Source organism: Rhipicephalus microplus, chromosome 9 (genome assembly GCF_043290135.1).
Source record: "Rhipicephalus microplus isolate Deutch F79 chromosome 9, USDA_Rmic, whole genome shotgun sequence".
NCBI lineage: Eukaryota > Metazoa > Arthropoda > Arachnida > Ixodida > Ixodidae > Rhipicephalus > Rhipicephalus microplus.
Genome location: NC_134708.1, coordinates 12,018,428 through 12,039,898, shown reverse-complemented (window position 1 = coordinate 12,039,898; position 21,471 = coordinate 12,018,428). Strand labels below are relative to the sequence as shown.

At 46.2% G+C, this 21,471-nt stretch overlaps 3 protein-coding genes across 4 annotated transcripts in view; 1 reads left to right on the top strand and 2 right to left on the bottom strand.

Moving 5' to 3' along the window:
• Positions 1-16: 16 nt before the first annotated feature.
• LOC119164860 (regucalcin) lies at positions 17-6,717 on the bottom strand. The gene is made up of 5 exons (XM_037417061.2): positions 6,418-6,717; positions 5,762-5,950; positions 4,361-4,573; positions 3,661-3,804; positions 17-530 (listed from the first exon to the last, which is right to left on the bottom strand). The coding sequence occupies exons 1-5, from the start codon at positions 6,581-6,583 to the stop codon at positions 322-324; spliced, it is 921 nt and encodes a 306-aa protein (XP_037272958.1). The 5' UTR covers positions 6,584-6,717; the 3' UTR covers positions 17-321.
• Positions 6,718-8,150: 1,433 nt separating this feature from the next.
• The window catches only part of LOC119164857 (trissin receptor-like), a 220,866-nt gene continuing 207,545 nt past the window's right edge, over positions 8,151-21,471 (top strand). For both annotated transcript variants that reach the window (XM_075873139.1, XM_075873138.1), the window contains exons 1-2: positions 8,151-8,434; positions 8,531-8,690. The gene's annotated coding sequence lies outside the window, so the exon portion shown is untranslated. The remainder of the gene's footprint in view (positions 8,435-8,530; positions 8,691-21,471) is intronic.
• LOC119163472 (reticulocalbin-2) overlaps positions 16,079-21,471 on the bottom strand; it is a 32,891-nt gene continuing 27,498 nt past the window's right edge. Inside the window, exon 6 of the mRNA XM_037415477.2 lies at positions 16,079-16,508. Within this exon, the coding sequence (XP_037271374.2) occupies positions 16,337-16,508 (172 nt within the window). The 3' untranslated portion in view covers positions 16,079-16,336. The remainder of the gene's footprint in view (positions 16,509-21,471) is intronic.

Genomic DNA, 21,471 nt, shown 5'->3' with positions numbered 1-21,471 from the left:
TGTGTCTATGCCTGCCTCAGAGGGACGTTCATATTTATTGATTTGAAATAAAGTTTTTTCATTCCATTCCAAACCACGTTATGGCCTATAGCAGATGCCGTCAAAATCTGTGAATTTCGTAGTAGTGTTGCCACCTACATTTTCGCCTACTTCATATCAAGAAATGCCCCCCCCCCCCCCCCCCCTCTGCGCGCTGAAAATTTCTGCCCGTGTCCCTGCCTACAGCTAGCACCAACTTCGGTCGGTGCAGGTAGGACGACGGCTGAATCAGTATTTATTGTCGGGGCGTACTTCGGGATTCTGCAGAAACCGCCCGAAGCGTTACATGGCGAAGCAGTTGGGCGGCAGGCCCTTGGTTCCCGGTATGCCGGAAATTTTGAAGATGGCGCCCGCGTCTGGCTGACTCTGCAGCTGGTCGCGGGTCAGCCCGATGAAGCCCGTAGTGACGAAGAGGTCCTCGTAGCGCGGGCCGCCGAAGCACAGCGAAGTTACCAGCTGCGTGGGTATCTTCACCTTCTGCACCAAGGCGCCTGGCGTGGGAAAGAAAGAGAGAGGAATTCCATTAGGGTCATTTGATACCGCGTTGGGCGCCAGTGTGACACGCCTGTCGGAAAAAGGTCCCTCGCGGCTATGCTGCGCACTCTCACGATGGTGACTTGGCCTATATAGTGATTCTTGTAGGAAAGGGGAAAAGGCACTAATTTCTGTCTGCCCGTTGGCGACACGGCTAAGTGCCTTGTAGGGGTGGGGAGGAGGAGGGATAAAAAGAATAGAAGAAAATAGGTGGAGAGATAGAGCAGGCAAGCGACGGAAAGTAGGAGATGGTAAAGTTGGAACCTGGTCGAAGCAGTCCAAGGGCAAAGCACCACAATGCGAGAGCTTCACGGCGTCAGGTGACCGCGGAGGGCGAACCAGTCGGCGGGAGCTTTGCTGTCGTCGGAGATGGCAAGGGCACGACCGTCCAGCTTGAAATCCTCCGAGCGAATTCCACTGGGCCTGGTCGCGAGAGTTAGGGCGAACCTCGTACGCGTAGGCCTCTGACAAGTGCGGCTTGGCGTGGAACGACCACTTCAAGCACTAGGCACCGCTGTTTGGCTTAGCGTATGGTACCGAAGGTAACACTTAGGTAAACCCGCCCGCCGGGGACGCTAAGGCACCCAGGCAGGCTACAATCCGGCGATTCAGGGAACGCGACTCGCTCTCTGGATTTCGTGCCGACCGGTTGTGCGCCCGCGATCTCTGACGACAGCGCAGCTCTGGCTGACTGGGCTCGCCCTACGCCGTCTCCTGTCGCCGACAAGAGCTCTCGCCGAGTAATGCCCCGTCCACGGACTCCTGCGACCGTGTCCATCTTTCACATCTCCTCCTCACTTCCGTCGTTTTCTGCCGTTCGCTGTCCCTGAGCCTCGCTCTCTCCTTCCTCTATCTATTTACCTTTTAATCCTATCTTTTTAATCCCTCCTTACCCCCATTCCTCGTGAGCTACTTTTGAGGTGCCGCACTCTGATGCAGACAGTTACGGGGCTCACTTTTCTCTTCTTTTCTCTTTAAGAATCACATAATAAGAATATTGTGCGTGGTGTGGGCAGTGTGAATAACGCGATGCGTCCTGTTTGCGAAAACACTGGTATTCGTTGTGGGCCGGTTGCAGTAACGGGTTGTTGATGGAACTTCACGATCTGACATTTCAGTCAAGGTAAAAATGCGTTTGCCGCAATCATCTGCGAGTGGGTATACATATCAGCGTATGCGCGGCGTGCCGAAAAATAAAAGTGCATGATCTCCGGGTGATATTATACGACTACGCATGAGCTGTAAGCATGTTGTAGCGCTGCCGAAGCTGCATATACGCTTCACCACGGCCATAACTCGTATTATTGGATACCTGATACGTGTTAATGGAAACATCGGAAATTTTTGTATCTTATCTACTTTGTACTTTTACGGCTGGATCCTTATGAAGTGACAATGCGCGTTAGAAGTTTCTGTGTCAAGCCTAAAGGAGCAATATAGGTACGAAAACACGTTATAGGTGTCAAAGCAACAAAGTAACTGTGCCAGATACTATTATATATTTTTAAGTTGTCGGGTTTTACATCACATAAATTTTCACTGAGTTATTAAGAAACCCAGTGGCAGAATTCCACTTTAGTTTTCACTCGGATATGTTAACCTCAGCCTAGCACACAAGAAGTGTTTTTCTTTACTTATCTTCATTCAGACTTTTGCGCAATAAGTGAGAATCTTATCCGTGACATCGCGCACAGCAGCTCAAAACCACGCTGCCGCCAAGGATGTACCTCGTGTAAAACTGCATTGCACATGCCACGATGGAAATTGAATAAGTTTACACCCATGCAATGCAAATATTTCTGAAAGTGCCAGTCGCCGTGTGCATCGAAAACGTTCCCTTTCGAAAAAGATCTGATTTCTTTTTATGGCTGCCATCTACGTGGCTGAAGCCCAGTGCGTGCTAGTCGCGTCACTCAGTACTCTAAATAAAGTTTCTCCATCCATCCATTTACGACGAGCAAATTTCCACACTATGAGCAGTGAAACTTCCGCGGCCCCCTTCTTTCAAAAGCTGTGACCTTAGAACATATCAATGTAGAAATTTCTGTCGAAGAAATGTACAGACATGCAGCCCTGCTATGCAGAAAGATGCCACCGGCACAACTTTCTTGCCCAACCAGCACCTGCTCCTAGAGAGGGTATGGTGGACAGGGTGCCCGCAGTGACGTCACACTGTTTACAAACAGTGAGAGGTCTATTGCATGGCCTTGCATTGTTCCGTCAATGCACAAGTGATTATACATGCAGTACGATCATGGCACGCTAAAATACGATGCATTGCGGATAATTCATGTACTACGAAGCGTCCGATATTATTTGCTGGGATTTATTTGTTTATCTTTATTTATTAGAACACACTCAACAACCATACGGTGTTAGAGGGGATGAGTACATATATAGACATGACAAAAATAAAACAGTGAAGGAGAAACAACAAATAACAAACACTAAATAAAGAAAAATAGAAGAAAACAGAGAACAAGAGTGCGCATTCACACCGCAATGTGTCGCGAAACAGTGTACTTGAGCAGCACTTTGGCCTTAGCAGCCATAAAAGGAAACATTGGTCTCCATTCTGACTTGCACCCGGGGGTGGTACTTCACCACTCGTCCGTTAAGACTTATGCATTCGCCTAAGAAGACTACGATATTCGACAAAGATGATTATGCATTGGCCTAAAAGGACTGTAACGCAAAAGCCCTCGTCTTATTCTTCGAAATACATCGTACCAATCCCCACATCGCCGAAAATTATTTGCGTCTCACGTGACTTTGAACTGCTTCCGCGATCGGGGGCATCGGAAAGTTTTTTTGCGCCTCTCGTGCCTCCGTAATCTGCCGACCCATGACCAAGTGATGATGCCATGTGATGGCGTCATCATTTGATGTCGCGCTATCAGTGACGTCGCGGTGACGTTATAAATTTTGACAATCTGTGACGTCATGGTTCGTGACACTACATGATGAAGTCATGACGCAATTTTTTTGCAGCGTAAGCGCCTCTGCCGATGGTGAGTTTTCGTGTTTGGTGGGGCACGTCTGAGGCTTTTGCCTTGATATGAGCAGGTAAGTTATATAGAGTGTTACCGGTGACGGGGTCTATCTTGACCACGTGACCTCCGTTGTAGCAGGCGACCCACAGTTTGTCCGTCTGGTCAATCGTGATGCCGTCCGGGAAGGCGAGCTCGGCGAAGCTTGGATGGTTGAAGTCTGCCACCACTTTCTGGTTGCCTGCGTTCAGAAAAGAGTTACCTTGACGCGTGGGTCTTTCCAAAAGGGGTAGCTATGTGGGCGTATTTCAATGACGTCCGCTTTTAGTCGATTTGCATACGGCAAACCTCAATAGCTCGAAATTTCAATAGCTGAACTCTTCTCATCTAGCTCAATGTGCACTAAAAATGCCACGAATATTCATATCACATAAGGAGCTCTTTCCCCTCTTTTTTCTACCCTCTTATTAACTTAGGGTAAAAAAAACCTGAAAATGTCGATGGAACGAGCTTCCAGTCACCTTCACAAAAGGCCCAAATATGTCGTTAATTGATAAAGGCATAATCACTAGCATGAATTTATTGATCTTGGGTAACTGAACAAACACGTTCCGTACGCAGATTATGTCGAGCTGGGCGAAGTCCGATGTTTTGCAAATCATCAGAATTCTCTTTTAGGCAGTCCTCAAATGTCTGATGTTTTTACTCGTAGCTATTAATGCAACTGCTTTCATATAAGTACGTTCACTCAAGTTTTCTTCTGTGTAGTGTTAAGTTAATGTCTGCGGCAAACTCACTGATATCTCCCTTGGTGAGGTCGAAGTCGTAGACGTACAACTTTCCGGGCACCGAGTCGACGAAGAACATCTTTTTGTTGTCGCACGTCCAGGCGATGCCGTTGGGCAGCGTGATGCGCTCGATGTGCTTGCGAATGTGCTTCTTCTCGATGCTGTACATGGAACCTTGCTCGGGCTCCACGTTCATCGGCTTCTTGTCGATGGCCATGGTGCCTAGGTATTGAAAGACACCTCAGGCTGCGCATCCTCTGAGGACAGCCTACAGCTCTTTCATACTTCGCAAGCCCAGCTGAATTAACGTACTCCATTCGTATACAGCATTCCAAAATGGAGTTGAATATGATGGATATGTGTAGTTTAACGTCCCGAAACCACCATATGATTATGAGCGACGCCGTAGTGGAGGGCTCCGGAAATTTCGACCACCTGGGGTTCTTTAACGTGCACCCAAATCTGAGCACACGGGCCTACAACATTTCCGCCTCCATCGGAAATGCAGCCGCCGCAGCCGGGATTTGAACCCGCGACCTGTGGGTCAGCAGCCGAGTACCCTAGCCACTAGACCACCGCGGCGGGGCGGAGTTGAATATGGGTTGAAGCAGTTACTTTCTCAAAAGGAGTCGTTTTTACACCTTACTTCGAGCGTATAAATAGTGAACAGCTGTCAAAAGCGCACCACCACAGGAAGGCTGCAGGGCCGTGCAGTCTTCATTGGCCCGTTTGGTGTCGTAAAACATTCGCCGCCATCACACCTGATTATCACTTCGTGAAATTTTGGTGTGCATCAGGCCCATAGCAGGGGACGGTGGTTTCTTAGCCTCCTCCCAACCCAAAATTTTGATGGAGACGGTGTTCTACCGAAAATAGGTAATAAAAATAGCTCCTTTTTCTAAAATAGCCTTGGTCTACAGCAAGTGCCCCTCCCCGAAAAAAATTGGGGACCATCTCCCCGAAAACCCCGATGAGATGCGAAGCAGCAGCGTTGCGCATGGGTGGCGTCACGGGTTGAACGGCGTTAACGCGGGTGCTGCGGTGAGCGCTGTACGATTCGTTTGAAGCGACGGCTGGCGTAGGTCTTGTAGGTGACACGTACAGACATGTTTCACGTTAGGCGCGCGTCAGGTTTATTGCGCGTGAAGCGGCGAGTAGGCGGCGCAGCGAGCGGTGGTCGCGGCAGGTCGTGAGAGCGAACGGACGAAGCGGCAGCTGCGGGAGCGGCAGGAGAGGGAGAGAGCGACGTCAACGCGCACTGCGAGGGGAGCGTGACAACACCTGCGTTGCGTTAGTACGGAGGGACAGCGTTACACATGCTAGTCAAAGAGTTGCTCCGCATCTAAACTTTCTGACTCTGGGCCTGGTGTGAACCATATACCGGAAGCGTGCAGTGTGAACAGGTCTTACCCGTCCAGAGTCTTCCGGCGGCGTCGCACTTGGCATCGTTGAGCCGGGTGCCCGCGTTCTCGGTCTCCACCATGGCAATCAGCTCCTCGTGACGCTTCTTCATGTCCGTCAGCTTCACGTAGTGGTTGTGGCCGATGACAATCTTGTGGTGGTGGTTAGCAAGAGGGACTGCGAATGGGATTGTGCCCTCTGCGAAAAAAGTGTTGGCATCAACTTGTGAAACACCGTTCGTTGCATGCTTCATGAGCCATTACTCAAGCGTTTATTCTATATTACTCCAAGTGGACAGCAACAGAATAGTTGTATACATCCTCCCATTGTCGCTTTACACAAAGAGGGATACATGTAGCTGATAAGACAGCTGAAATATAGCGTCACTTAACGATTTTGTATGCCCAAAAAGCCAGAGTTTACTCTTCGCGTTATTTCGAACGCTTTAACAGACAGCGTCTCCCTTGTTTGAGCGGATTGCTTGTTTTCGAAATACCGTAATGCGTACCGCAGTTCATGGCAGTGAGTAGAACACGTTCCTAACACGAGAGACAAATAAACTATGTGCTTTGCATCTTGTGAAAGCTCTTCGTTTCGTACAGTACAAAGAACGCACTCCTACAGTGAAAAGTGCGGCACGCGCAATTATGTTCAGTGGCACTTGCCGAAATGTATGGTGTCGATGTCCTCGTGGGTCTCGGGGTCAAGCCGGCTCACGCAGCCGGCGTAGCAGTCCACGTAGAGCAGCGCTTGAGCCTTCTCGTCCCAGTGCGGGCCTTCGCCGATCTGGCAGCGCCGCTTGGACGCTACGCGGACCCGTAGGCCGGGCATCGTGGTGCACTGCTGGTCCGGTTGTCGCCACTCTAGACCAGGACAAGGATCCTCGGTTGGGTCAGTGGACCCTTGCCATAGGCGCCGCCTGCAGGGCGACCGACTTAAGCAGCGACCGCATTATGGCAACCGGATCTGCTTCCTCTTCTTCTTGACCTCCACACATGCCACGCTGTCACAACAGCGCGAGCCACGGATATTGTTGTTGTTTTTTTTTTTTGACAGAGCATTCATTTTGTTTTGCTGCTATTGTTTTTCCTTCTACTTTATGGCACTTACCCACTTGAAGGAATAGCCAATAATTCGAACCAGCGTGTCTTCTTCTTCCTTGCGCTCCGCTAAACTGGGTTATAGTGTACTAGAATATACTGGTACACTGTAACTGGGCCTCGATTTCGAAGCGTCCTTGTTTTCGGGTGTGGCGGCTATGGCGGTTTCTTTTGTCAATCCAGTTCATTTTATCGTATTTTTTTTACAGTAAAACCTGTGCCGTCGTCGTAGTCGACTGATAGTAGGAGCCATAGGCATGGAAACGGGGAGAGGGGGAGGGAATCGCAAAGTGTGCCCCATGCATGGACACTAGAGAGGGGGAGCTGCGACAAACGATCGCCTTCCCCTGCGCACACTAGTAGTAGTAGTAGTAGTAGTAGTAGTAGTAGTAGTAGTAGTAGTAGTAGTAGTAGTAGTAGTAGTAGTAGTAGTCATGGTGATAATAGTAGCAGTAGTAGAAAGCATAATGATGACGATGATTACTTTCTTAACATATAGTCGTCGACATCATCATCATCATAATTAAAACTTTGGTGGCTTTATTTTCGTTATTCTTTAGCCAAAAATAACGCGACGGTGACATTTGCGATGGCACATATCCGTAACAGGGCATTTGTTCAGAAATGGACAGCCTGTATACTTGTTTGATTGAGGCCCCTTTACGCGGCATGAATGGGAGGGCCGGAAGCCTCCATGGTCCGTCTGGGGAATCACGCATTGCCTCATTTAGTTTCTTAACCATGTCATAGGATAGATCAGACGTAGTGCGGAGCATTACAACGACTGCGATTGCATATGTTTAATGAATATACGGTTTTCTTTTTGGAACATGGATGAAGACACGCGAGAGATAGTCGAGGCTATAGCTCAAAAGAAGGTGCCAATGGTGTTAACGCCTCCTCGGTTGCTCTGAGCGCAAGGAAAATCACTAATCTGGAAAATTCTGCCTTTCATGCATAGTTATTGTTCCTGTCCTCGCCTTGCTACAAGTACTAGACATGACCCCCCCCCCCCCAAAAAAAAAAATCAGTGGTTAGTAGCGCACGTCTTGTAGTCTTCTTTTGTCCCCGTCCTTTCAGCGCTATATGGAATCATCCAGCGCGAAGTGTCAGCCATTTGGTCACCCAGAGTATGCCGAGGGGGTGATGGTAAGAAGGCGATGAGACACCCAGAAGTGACGTCACCAAGCGTCACGGCTGTGAACATTTTATCCCTCCCCCTCCCCCCCCCCCTTTTTTTTTTCTGACTTCGTTGGTTGTTACTTCTGGTCGATACGTGCGCAATGCCGTGACGTGGCTCGTGTCCTCTCCGTGATTATCCTTCGGCGAGCGCTCCCTCGCGTCGAGATGCTACTGCAGGGAGGGAAAGCGATTTTACTGTCATATCATTACATGCCCCACGAAGCGATAGACCCAGCCAGCGGCGTTACAGGCGTTATCGCCAGATGGACTGCCGTGACCACCACCACCAAGTGATGGCGTCATCCCACGGGGTCATGCGATCATGTCAGATGTTTTGTCGTGCGGACGTCGACTCGTATTCGTAAGAGCAAAGCACGCCGTGCTTCTACACTCCGTACGAGTAAGCGGACTTGGGTGCCTCAAACTTTGTTTTATTGTCGTGAAATTGTAGCACATGTCCTTCGTAAGCAATAACATTTGACTCACTCGTTTACAGGGGCGTCAACTATGGAGCGGCAAGTTTTTCATGCCGTGTTCGAGAAGTGTGGTTGGTTTGCAAAACGCACTTGAACGTGTTCCACTGGTCCTTTTTACCAACAGACCCTGTCGGTACTTTACAGCCTGCGCTCTGGGTCGCACTGCATGGTGGCAATACGGTAAGTGTAGTGCCATTCAACGCCGGTCTAGATGTAACATCGATAATTGATGCTTTAAGCATGGTGGCCATATGGCATATTATTTAAGCCAATAATTGCCGGTGCATGGCAACGCAAGAACATAGCGTTCAAGAGGAGTATCAACTAGCTCCTGCTGTTCAGTAGTAACCATCACCGAAACGTGAGGCTGCTCATGAGCAGAACCTGGATTGAATTTTAATGGCGATCCAATCAAGAAACCGCGGGCAATAAATATGCTTTAGTACAACTGCGCAACTAAAAGACGTGAATGGACATTTCCTTCATTGCGCAGTCTTACTGATGTAATGAATTACAATCTTGCCCAAAATGCTGCTCCTAATTAATGTACGAAGCCTCGCACTAGTGGCGCAAGGCTGGAAATAACAGCGGAGCTACTACCCAACCTAGCTGCTTCTATTAAGTGCTTGCCCCGCCGTGGTGGTCTAGTGGCTAAGGTACTCGGCTGCTGACCCGCAGGGCGCGGGTTCGAATCCCGGCTGCGGCGGCTGCATTTCCGATGGAGGCGGAAATGTTGTAGGCCCGTGTGCTCAGATTTAGGTGCACGTTAAAGAACCCCAGGTGGTCTAAATTTCCGGAGCCCTCCACTGCGGCGTCTCTCATAATCATATAGTGGTTTTGGGACGTTAAACCCCACATATCATCTATTAAGTGCTTGCTATTATAGTAGTACTAAGTATGGCTAGGCTTGGCTGCCATATTCCAGTTCCGGCTGGTTCCCCATACTATGGTATATTCTAAGGACCACACCCATACGCACGTGCGGGTTGCATGGTTTTGGCAGGAACGTGTCGCGTGAATAATCGTTACGTGGTTTTAAACACGCGACTATACATATTACGTGATTTTATAGTCAAGTGACTGGATGTTACGCGATTTTTGGCTGCGTGAGTAATGTTACTTAGTCACGTCATTTTTAGAAGCGTGAGTAGCATAGAGTAAGTAGTCACGTAATGCCACGCGATCTTTAATCACGTGAATTGTTACGTAATGTTTGATTGATTTCTGTCACGTTACTACTACTTGCTGCGCGATTTCAGTCACGTAAATAGATGGCCCGTGACGTCGCATTAATTTTAGTCACAATACCAGTTCTTGGTCATTTTTAGTCACGTGACCAGATGTTACGATGATGATGATGATGATGCGTGGTGTTTTATGGCGCAAAGGCTATTTGATGGCCAAAGAGCGCCAGGGCGTGGTATGAGAGACGCGAATAATGGTTATGATAGGGGGCTGTATAAGGGCCTCAAAATTCCTTGTGCTCACGTGGGTAAAACATGGAGGTGTTAAAATCATGACAGTGACGTGAAGCGTGTGTAGTAAGAATAAACGACGAGATGTCGTGATAAAACCATGTCGGAGATATAGCCACCGCGGCAGCGACCTCTGTACGGAAGTCGTGCTACGGAATGCCCGGGCATATGACATAAAAAGTACCTACGTCTCTTGAAAATTCTAACAATAGTTATACGTAAAAAGTGGTTCCATACCGACAAAAGTATCGGAGTGAAGTGGTTACTGTTGCCCGTTACGTACGGTCAGCGTTCCAGCGGAAAGGCGTGCAAAGATCATCCCCATCCACAAAGGCGGGAGCAAATTACAGATAAACAATTACAGACCTATGTTGTTAGCCAGCTGCTGTTGTAAACACATGGAACACATTATTAACAAATCAATCATGATGTTTCTTGAAGAAAACAACTTGCCATACTCTAGACAACGTGGCTATACAATACAAGCACATTGGTTCACGCAAAGGTCTGTCAAAAACACTATGTTACCAAAACGGGCGAATTCGAATCGATTATGAAAGTTGGGTGACTGGACTAACTACTAGAAAGTGCTAAGTGCACGAGAAACAAATTTAACATGCCAAAATCGACGATCTAAAAGCGTCGATCACCGCTGATCGATATGAATAGGCGTGGTAACGTAAGAGTTAATTAGAGAATGGGTAGCACCATGACTTTCACAGAAATGAAGCATAAGCGTAAAATACTCTCGTAACACAACCAATGTCCTAAAGCGTGCTTGCTTATATGAACGAAACTATACTCCGCGGTTAGAGAAGCCCGAATATTGACAAGAATGCACACACGCTAAATAACGGTGTGCTCACCGATGAGAATTCATCGCGAACTAACTGATTGAAGGAAACTACCGTAGTGCGCCCGTATTCTTCCAAATGCGTAAGTTTCAGATTTGCGCCGTTCTTCGTCGCGCATCGCCTGCATCCTTCGTTAATTGAGTAGAGCTATATGCTTCCATGCATCTTTCCACCGCGATGCCACGCATTGCGGCACACTTCAATGGTCTTGTTGATTGTAGCATGAAATCCATGGCGCATACCCACTCTAGGGGATTGGCCACGAAAACATATATGGTCTTTGGACATCGCTTCCTTCTTTTTCGGGCTCATGTGTGCGGCATAGCGAAAATAAAGAAACCATGCGGCTGCTTCTCAACATGCGCCTTTCAAGGTTGACCCTGTTAGTGCCTTTTCCAGGCACGGCCGCTAGGTGGCGAGCGCTCAGTTGGAGTCAAATGCAGCAGCTACCACTGATGAGATCAGTGGCTGCTACCGTAAGGAAGCTGTGTGGCCACAGTCCACAGCTGGCCACTTCACACATACCAAAGCAAGGCCAATCACCGAGTGCACACTAAGTTGAACTCTTCTCCCGTTCATTTTTGTCACAGTTAACAATAAACAACAAAGCTGCTGAAAGGAGCCTTGAAACACTTTTTTGAGTAACCATATGGAATTAATTCACTGGAAAAACGTATTGCATCACAAATTCAGTGCCGCAAAAATTTTAACAATCCGTCGAGTATGAGCGGAGGTACAAATATTTGTCACACGCTGCAATCGCATTCTCCCTTTTCTCGTCCTTACGAAAGCGCTGGATGCTAAGCAGGCAGGAATGGGCAAACAAAAAAACGTGACGCTCGCCCCATGACCTTGAGCACTCTTTTCTTTTTTTTTTTTCATCGAATACGTGGCTTTCTCAGTGCGATCGCACGCGCACGCGTGGACAAGTGACGGCCTCTCGCGGCGATTTCTGTAACAACCGAGCGCGCCTTGTTCAAATCAGCCAATAGCTGATAGATGGGTCGTCTATGTTTGACTTTTGGGCATATTCCGTCATTTGTCGAGGGAAAATTTTTTACCTGGCTTTGATAATTTAATGCGAATTCCAGGCCGCGTGCTGCGCTATAACATTTGGCTCGCGTGTTCTCTGAAGCCTTTACTACCGATCGGCAGCGTTTTCTGACCGTGCTCAAAAAGTGTTGCACGGCCCCTTGAAGAAACGAAAGCTACGTGCAGTACTGATGTCATGTACACTTCATCATGTCACACTTTCCCGTGGATGGTAGCACTCTTGTGATTCATGTAAAACGCTTCGTTATATAACAGAAAGTGGGATTATTCTTGGAATTTTCAGTGGCAGCTGTTATCTTTAGTACAGCACAAGTTATTCAGTCAAAAAATGAGCGCTATCGGTGCTCAGCTGCTGCTGTTAGACTGGTAGCTGTAAGTGGGCTCCTGTAGCATTCTGACGCGTTTGTACTGTGCTTGAGCTAATTGCGAATGTTATAAGTTTGAAGTGAATAGTGATTTTGGTCGAATAAATTCAAATCGAATTTGAATAATATGTATCACATATTACACAGAAAAATGGGCATATTTGTCACGATAAAGCTATAACCTGCACAATATTTTCAAATGTTGAAAGAAGGCCCGTGCAAATGTCATTTCCTTTAGTTCAGAGGAAGTGGAAACTACTGTAAATAGCAGCAGGACTTGAATTTCGGTAGAGCGCAATTTATAACCAGTAAAGTATGTTATATTTTAAAATTGACTACTGAAAGCATTTAAACCGGTATAGCAAGCTTTTACACTTGAAAAATTATGAATCGATGTGAGGGTATTATGTTCATTTAACCTTGAAGTGGGGCTTCACGACAGTGCTGATTTTTTAAATAGGCGTTTTCATGGCTTAGCACCCCTTCACTGCCATAAAACAATGTTTACAAGAACTCATGCGGCTTAATATACACCTATTTGTACATTTCGAATATTTCAGCGTTTTCAATAAATAAACTTCAAACCAAACTGAACACTGTCAGTTGTGTGAATATGAACGTACACTCGTACTGCATTTCTACGTCTCTTAAGTTTCCTTAGGCAATATTTATAAAATTTCACAACCATATCATAACACCAGTAACAGCAAAGTGAAATCAACTTTAAAGTTTTTTTTTTTTGCTTAGTGAAATTTACAATGATAGCTTAAGGGGCTAGTTGATATTGCAATATAAAAATTCTACACTGCACACAGATGTGGATGAAGGAAGAATGTCTTGTTTTCATCATCCCCATGTGTGTCTGTGCTATCAGGTATCCGTGAATCATAGTGAAATTTTTCAGGATGCATTTAGTGGGAATGATGAGAGGTGAAACATTCGGTAACGACAGCTTCACTGTCAAGACTACGCCACGATAGCGCAAACTGGCCTCGTGCGCGAGCATGCATCGCCTTTTGAACTGCTAACCAGCTTCGGTTCTTGGTGAATGCCTCAACTGTGCTGTAAGGGAACAAACGACTGTGTGCGTAACACTGGCCGTTTCACAGTATCACTGAATGCCTATTGCAAGCACTGTGAAATGTCCATGGTGCCATGATTACTTCTTTTGCGAGTAAGTGAAGGGCCCACTACATGTCCTTAGGGCAACGTAAAAACCCTGGTTGGTTGGTTGCTTCCTCGACATCTTGGCATAACCCACTCTGGGGGATGGGCCATGAATCCGCGTGCCATGCTTAGTAAACTGATACACTTATTGAGGAAATGGGTTCAAAATTAATTGTTTAGTCATTACATATTATTAATTTAAACTCCTAAGATTACAAAAGAAAACACTTTACCACTAATTAAATCATAAACCCCAAAAGAAATTTACACAACTACTATAACTATGGCAAATTAATTAGGCTACACCACCCACTAAATTTTTAGACTCTAGTAAACCGTTAGTTAAGGCTTTGAATGCACTCCTGTGGCTAAAACCTAATATTGTTGCACCAAATGAAACCACCGAAAGTGACAAATTCTAGTCCAACTTTCGAAGGTGTTCTTCTAGAAGTCTTCTCCCTCGTATTTTAAATCTTGAGCATGTCAAAAAGACTTGCTCTAGCGATTCACTCTCATTACAGGGAAGGCATAAGGGTGACTGGGCCAGACCCAACCTGTGAAGGTAAAAGTTTAGTGGGGAGCTCGACAACGTAGCCTTGTAATTACTATTTCTTCCTTTCTCAATAAACACCTCCTGCTCTTCCAAGGGAACTTTAGTGGTTGAAAATCCAATAAACATAAAGATTTATCAAAGTTATTGTCGGCGGTACAGTTTTCAAATCCTGCTGCTGCGATATACGCCGATGTAGGCATACAGACAAAACAGGGACATCATGGGATGATTTTTATACAACATCTACAACATTCATTGAATGCTAAACCTCTATGGCCTGGTAACCACACTAGTCAAATGAGCCGTACATGTTTGGGAATGAGCAAATGGAATGTCTCTAAGGTATGCGATAAATTGGGTGTTCACTTTATTGATGGTTTCGCTGATGATGATAATTATATATATATATCACTTCACTTCACTTTATTTCCTTAAAGACCCCCGAGGGGGTATTACATAAGGGGTGGGTTAACAAATATATTTTTTTTATTGACACGGGTTTTCATTGCGAAAGACGTGCAGACAGTTGGTCGAAAAATGTTGATGGACAGGAAATGGCCACGACGTCGTGGGGAAGATCATTCCAGTCGTTTGCAGTCCGTACAAAAAAGGACATAGAAAAAGTGGTCGTTCTAATGCGTGGACGGGCAACTTGAAGTGGATGTCTAGTGCGGTGAGATATGCGGGCTGGTGGAACAATGTTGGGATGACGGAATGGGCTGTGAAAAATTTTCTGAAATAGGCAGAGGCTGGAAATGCGACGGCGAACGTCAAGGTTTAAAAGAGCAGATTCTTTTTTGAGGGATGATACACTAATATTATACGAATACGAAGAATGAATGAATCTAGTAGCACGGTTTTGAACTGCCTCAAGTGAGTCGATGAGATATGCTTGGTGTGGGTTCCAGATTGCAGAGGCATATTCCAATTTAGAGCGAATAAGGGATTTGTAGGCCTGTAACTTGACGTCCTGCGGGGCGTGCCGAAGGTGACGTTTCAGAAAACCTAGGGATTTGTTTGCAGATGATATAATGTTGGTATATATGAGAGCTTTATAACAGGTGGGTCTTTAAAACACTCGCTCGATTCAAATCTTTTGATGCCTGGTGCAATTCTACGCTTCTGCCTTGAAATATATCATGCTTAATTAAGGAGACTCAATCCACTATACGACATTCACATATAGTGCTTTTTCCAAAGCAGTTTCAACAACTTTCATGGCTCCATGGTAGAATGTGTGCTTGCCACGCAGACGTCCTGGTTTCGATGCTCACTCAAATCTGGGAATCTTTATATCATTTTATTGGTGACTTTCTTGATTTTTCACTCACAACCAACAGCACCAACACCAAGGGCAGAATTTTTATAAAATGAGCTCTTCAACACTAACCTATTAACATAGGCCTATTCATCAGGCTACGCTATTGCCATGAAATGGCTTCACAATTGCATAGTTTTTGTGTCTGGGTGATATGCGCACCTCCTGTTTATAGTAAAGAGTGTTGCATACGTTCGTTATCTGCTTCAAGTTTCAGAATTGTGTTTTGTGGAAAAACTACGCCCTGATCCTAAAAGCGAGTCCGTGACGGGCAGCGTTATGTAAAGGTTCAGCGCTAAGAGCAGAAGGTGTCTACAGTGACAAAATACAGCTTGCATTACGTAGGGCAGAAAACATATCAAATGTATGACAGCGTACTTGTGCAGAAGAACATCTACCCACATTCTTTCCTAAGGAGATCTAGGCAATCAATTAGTGAAGCAGCTTGTTAGACATGTTTATCAGGTGATGCACTGACAAGAGTAAAAAGAAACAATGAGTACTGGATGCCTTGGTAAACAAGACAATGCAGTGGTGCTTCAAACAGCAGGCTTGAGATGTAAAGCTTCATGATTTATGTCTCAGTTAGTTACCCTTAATAATGAAAACATATATACTTTGGACAATTAAACTGCATGTTTCAGCACTTGACTAGATTTTTTTAAGATGGTTTTTGTAGGCAGCATTGTTACAGGAAACAACCACACTTCAAGAACAGTTATTTGAAAGGATCACAATTTTTGAAGAAGTGTGCCAGTTTCCTGTTAAAAAAAAGCAGAACACTTGTACAGAAGGCATAGAGATTCTTTATTACAGCTTTGGTCTTGAACTGTCTGTGCAATCATTCACTTTGCCGGAAGCATCCAATGACACGCCTGCCTGATGCAAAAACATGACACAATGCAAACTTACACAAGCAAGGAAAAAGTTCATATAAAACACGATTTTCACGAGGGATAGTCACACACCCTGAGTCGCTTCAGTCTGCACCCACAAACTCGCAGGAAGAACGTACACAAGACACAAAACGACGACGCGACCCTAAAGCTCATCACTGAAACGGCTGGTGTTGTGTAGGTGCTCGCCGTAGTCGGTTGCTTCACTTCCAACAAAGAGTTCATGATGGTCAATAATTTCTTGTATGGAAAGCTTGCCATCATTGTCAGTATCTGCGTTCATTATGAGATGCTCTGCTTCTTGTTCAGCAACCTCACTGAAAGAAATCAAAGGATGTAGAGAGAAACTAGCATCATGATTTGGGTGCAGAATATCTATGGCATACCATTACATACAGAACGTGAAAGAACAGTCTCTGGAGCACCGACAAGTTCACTGCATGTCTCAAAATGAGAGAACACAATAAACCTTGAGACATCATGAATGCAAATAATTTTGTTGAAAGAAAACTTTAGACTTGTGTATCTAGAACTGTGCAAAACCCTTCTAGAATGTTGCAGGGGTGACTGAGCTACATCTTCAATCAATCAATCAATCAATCAATCAATCAATCAATCAATCAATCAATCAATCAATCAATCAGGAAAGCCTGTTCAACAAATCTACATGTTCTTACATTTATAATGACAGGATGAACTTTCAATTTAACACTCGCACCATTTTCTATTTTTCATCTTTCCTTGGCTCGCAGTGACTGCTGTCACACCACTGTCAATCGAGACTATTATACAAACAATAACCTAAAGCAATTAAACTTGCATATTACTAATGACATTAAATTATAGCTTTACAGCGATAGCTGTGATGAGATCACAACAAGGGTCCGTTTGGTGCCGTAGTTGTCCGTCGCCGCCGCTCTCCGTAACTACCATCGTGCAAAATAAGAAAACAGCTAAATATATAAAACACACAGAGGGCAGAATGGGATTTGAACTTGGGCCCTCAACATGGCAGCCCAGTAATATATCACTGGGGCTACACCGGCGCTTGAAACTACATTGCCAACTTACCCTAGGCAGGCTTCATGTCCTCTAAGGAATCAAGTAATATGAGTAATAGAGCATTTTAAAACGGTGAAGAACCAACCAAGCACCTCGTAATGCTAACGAGTAGGCCGTTAAATGCTCCAACCTAAAGCCTTGGGCATAGTAATTCATTTTCAACATCATAAAAAAGTTGCACAAAATTCTTTGCGCATGTGTATTGGTTACCACACTTCTCCTAATAATGACAAATAATGGCATAGTTGATGCCTCCTAACTACACAAAAATGATAATTTATGGCGTAGTGGACACCCTGCAAGTGTGCAAATAGCAGTTACCGAAAGAGAGTTTAGGAAAAGTTCTAGAAAGGCGGCTCTTCCAGCTTTCCGTGCTGCGCATTCCATGTAGGCGTGGTGGTTTTTCTCACACATTCAACATATACAGGGTCAATCCTGAAAGTAATGCGCATGATTTCATTGCGACACTACTGAACATGGCAGCGTGGTAAAAACATTTGCAATGTGGTGGAGGTCTGCCCTTACAATGGTGCAGGTCACCAGCTTACTCCGAGCAGTGTGAGAAGAAAGATGTGCTTTCTCGAGAAACAATATCCTCTTTTTTCAACTTTTAAATGCGAAGCATTTCTTAGCGAACTTCGGTGACTTTGAGTGTATCTATCTATCTAGCCGCCTACGACTTTTAGCTATCCTGGCCGACGAACCTGCGCACAATCCAAAATATTCAAGCCCAGGCGCTTAGGATATGCCTTGGTTTACCCCGCTGTGCATCGACAGCTGAAACAATTACCATTGCACAGGATTACTCGATCATGATGCACATCAACATTGAAACAATGCGTAAGTACTTCAGGCAACATGCTAGGAATCCTTCCCACCACTTGGCAACCCTTGCTACTGAGAGGCCCCGCACGAAATTTAGTGCAATTGTCTGTGCACATCGTGCGTCGTTTACGTCAAGTTTTGCGCCTGCTGAGAAACTGGTGTATCCTCCGTGCTGCCTGACACTTCTGAAAGTACGTCTTTCAATTCCAGAAATACAGGAAAAAACAAATTTGCCTTCGTCAACCCTAAAACAATTGAGCTTGCACCTCCTGCACGAAATGTACATTAACCACATGCACATATACACCGATGGTTCAACCACAGCGCCTGGTTCTGGCAGTGCGGTGGTGATTCCTTTGAGGAATCACTCCGCGAATCAAGCTGTCACACGTCACTACGTCTACGGCGGCAGAACTTGCGGCTTTGCGTGGCGCCCTAGAGTATATCAAATCCCAGAGACCGAGTAAATGGGCTGTGTTTTATGACTCGAAACCGGCCCTACAGAGCATGCAGTCAGTCCTTCGACGAGATTGCCATGAACAGTTAACTTGCAAAGTTGTCAAGCTTCTTCCCCACGTCACAGAAACAGGCCACGAGGTCAATTTTCAGTGGCTACCTGGCCATTGTGGGATCAGTGGCAATTATTCCGCAGACAACGTGGCTCGCACGTCGCACCAAGAAGAGCACACCCTTCCGATTCCTTTGTCAAGGACAGACGCTGCAAATCAACCTCGTCACCTGGCACGTAGTCTGCGTCTGCTGGAGGGGAACACCCCAAGCATAAGACATACGAGACTATACCAAATAAACCCTCGACTGGAACTTTGACAACGTGAAGCTTCGCTTCTTTGTCGTCTTTTGTTGGGGGTTGCCTACACAAAAGCATATACAACCCTCATTGGAAGGACCGACAATGCGGAATGCGACGTCTGCGGCACCGAAGAAGGCATCGACCATCTGATATGCCATTGCACTCGATTTGCCACTGAAGGACAGAGGCTTTCGGACACATTGCCGCAATTACACGATCGGGCACTCTCTATGCAGATGCTACTAGAACACCGTCCTCGCCTTTCGTCGGCTCAAAAAGCAGTCAAAGCCGTCTTGTGCTTTTTGTGGACTACAGGCCTGTGTGAACGCCTTTAACTTTTGTGTAGTGCCACCTCTGCATACGGGTCAGTCCATTGACTGACAATCCTTTTTTTTTTCTCTCTTTTTTTCTCTTTCCCCCTCTCTCTCATCTTTATGCCCCCTTCCTATTCCCCCAGCATAGGGTAGCCAACCGGGCATGTGCCTGGTTTACCTCCCTGCCTTCTCTCTTGTTGCTCATGTCCTGCTGGCAGTTTCGATAATGGTATCGATACCAAACTTGACATGGGTTTGCATGGCTGTATGAAGAACATACCGTAATTACTCGAATCTAACGCGCACCTTTTTTCCGGTTAAGCGAGCTCATAAATCGCATGCGCGTTAGAATCGAGTACAAACAAAAAAATTACGGTCAATCTATTGCCATCGGCAAATCCAAAATGGCCACCCTCTACGTGCGTCAGCACGGCGCGTCGGCCATTTCTGCCTATGTGTTTCCCATGTGCGGCACTTCGTACGTTTGCTGAGGAGTTTGTCATCTAGTAGTGCATTAGCATCGACGGCGTGGAAGGGCCGACTCCAAAAACTCGAGTGTACCACGATGCCGCTTTTAAAACAAAAGTCATCGCGTGTGCAGAAACGGACGGAAATCGGGCCGCATCGCGGTCGTTCGGAGTTCCCAAAACGTGCGTGCGGGACCGGCGGAAACAAAAGCAGAAGATTGTCGACAGCAAAGCTTCACGCAAAGGCTTCAGTGGACCACAGCAGGGTCGGTTCCCGCAAATTAAAGAGCTTCTCGGCGAGTATGTGCTTGAGCAGCGAGTGGCACAGCGGCCCGTGACGACAGAACTGCTTCAAGTGCGGGCTATGCAATTAGTCTTAGAAAAAGGTCTAATGCGGAGCCAGTTTAAAGCGAGCAGGTGCTGGATAACTAACTTTATGAAGAGGAAAGGCTTTTCCCTTCGAAGGGGAACATGCGTATGCGAAAAGTTTTGCGGAGGAGTACGATAAAAAGCTTCACAGTTTTCAGAGGTTCGTCCCAAACTTGCAGCGCAACAACGGCTACCTGCTTGGGCGAATCGGGAATGCGGATCAGACGCCTCTTTACTTCGACATGCTTGGCACCACAACCGTCGAGAAGGGGGCGAAGCAAGTTCGCGTGCTGATATCGGTCCACGGTAAAACTACAGTGACGGCAATGCTCTGTTACACGTCAGATGGGCACAAGCTTTGCCCGTACCTCGTATTTAAATGGAAGACGCTCCTGAAAGGAGTCGTTTTTTCGAGTGGTGTGATCGTACGGGTCAGCGAGAAAAATGGGTGCGCGTTGCAATTGATGTCTTACGTTTTTTTTTTTTTGGGGTGGAAATCGGGTGCGCGTTACAATCGAGGGCGTGGTAGAATTGAGCAAATAGGGTATTTGACTAGTCATAACATGAAAATCATGACATAGATGTCATGAATGTCATGATTTACATTTCATGGTTCTGCAGCTCTTGCGGTGGTTTCATTCACATGGCATGTTGCAAAACTGGTATGGTATGACATGACTGCATGGCGAACACAAGCGACAGACCCTAACATGAAAATCATGACATGAGTGTCATGTAAAATCATGACTACATGCCAAGCTCATTATGCGCTCGCGGCTGTTTTGCTAGTGTCCCATATACCAAATTCGCTATTACGGTGAATGGATTATGAAGGTATGATACTGGTGCAAACGTGATAAACATGAGATGCATGACATGTAACAACATGACTACATGGTACGCTCCTGATGCGCTCGAGGCCGTTTCGCTAGCTTCACTCGGTATTACGCGACGCGAATGAACGGCATAGGTAAATGACACAACTAAACATGATAATCACAACATGCGTGCCATGTAACACCATGGCTACATGCCACACTCATGATGCACTCGCGACCGTTTCGCTAGCCTCACATATGCCAAATTTGGTGCTACGTGACGCCAATGGATGACGAAGGTATGTGACTGGTGCAAACACAATAATCATGAGATGCGTGTGATGTGAGAACATGACTACATGCCACAGTTAAGGCGCCAATACATTTCGACGTGACGCAGTGCGCATGCTCACAGGCGTTCATTTCGGCCCATCACGCCGGCGTTTGACGCCAGGCGCCAATTCTGCCATATACTCGCAGATGTGCGCCGCGATGGGTTGCTCTGACGCATGCGTGTCTCAGCGCGTCCGGCATTCCTTTGACACGAAAAGAGGGAGACGCAGTGTTGTCTGGGTAACGCGTTGGCGCAAAATACAGCATGCCGCATTTCACAC

Excerpts from the sequence above, each read along its gene's own strand:
- LOC119164860 (XM_037417061.2), bottom strand. The coding sequence starts at position 6,583 with ATGCCCGGCCTACGGGTCCGCGTAGCGTCCAAGCGGCGCTGCCAGATC. Across the intron at positions 4,574-5,761 it reads CGCCGGAAGACTCTGGACGG|GCACCATGGCCATCGACAAG; the intron begins GTAAGACCTGTT and ends TTCAATACCTAG. Across the intron at positions 3,805-4,360 it reads CCTCACCAAGGGAGATATCA|GCAACCAGAAAGTGGTGGCA; the intron begins GTGAGTTTGCCG and ends TTCTGAACGCAG.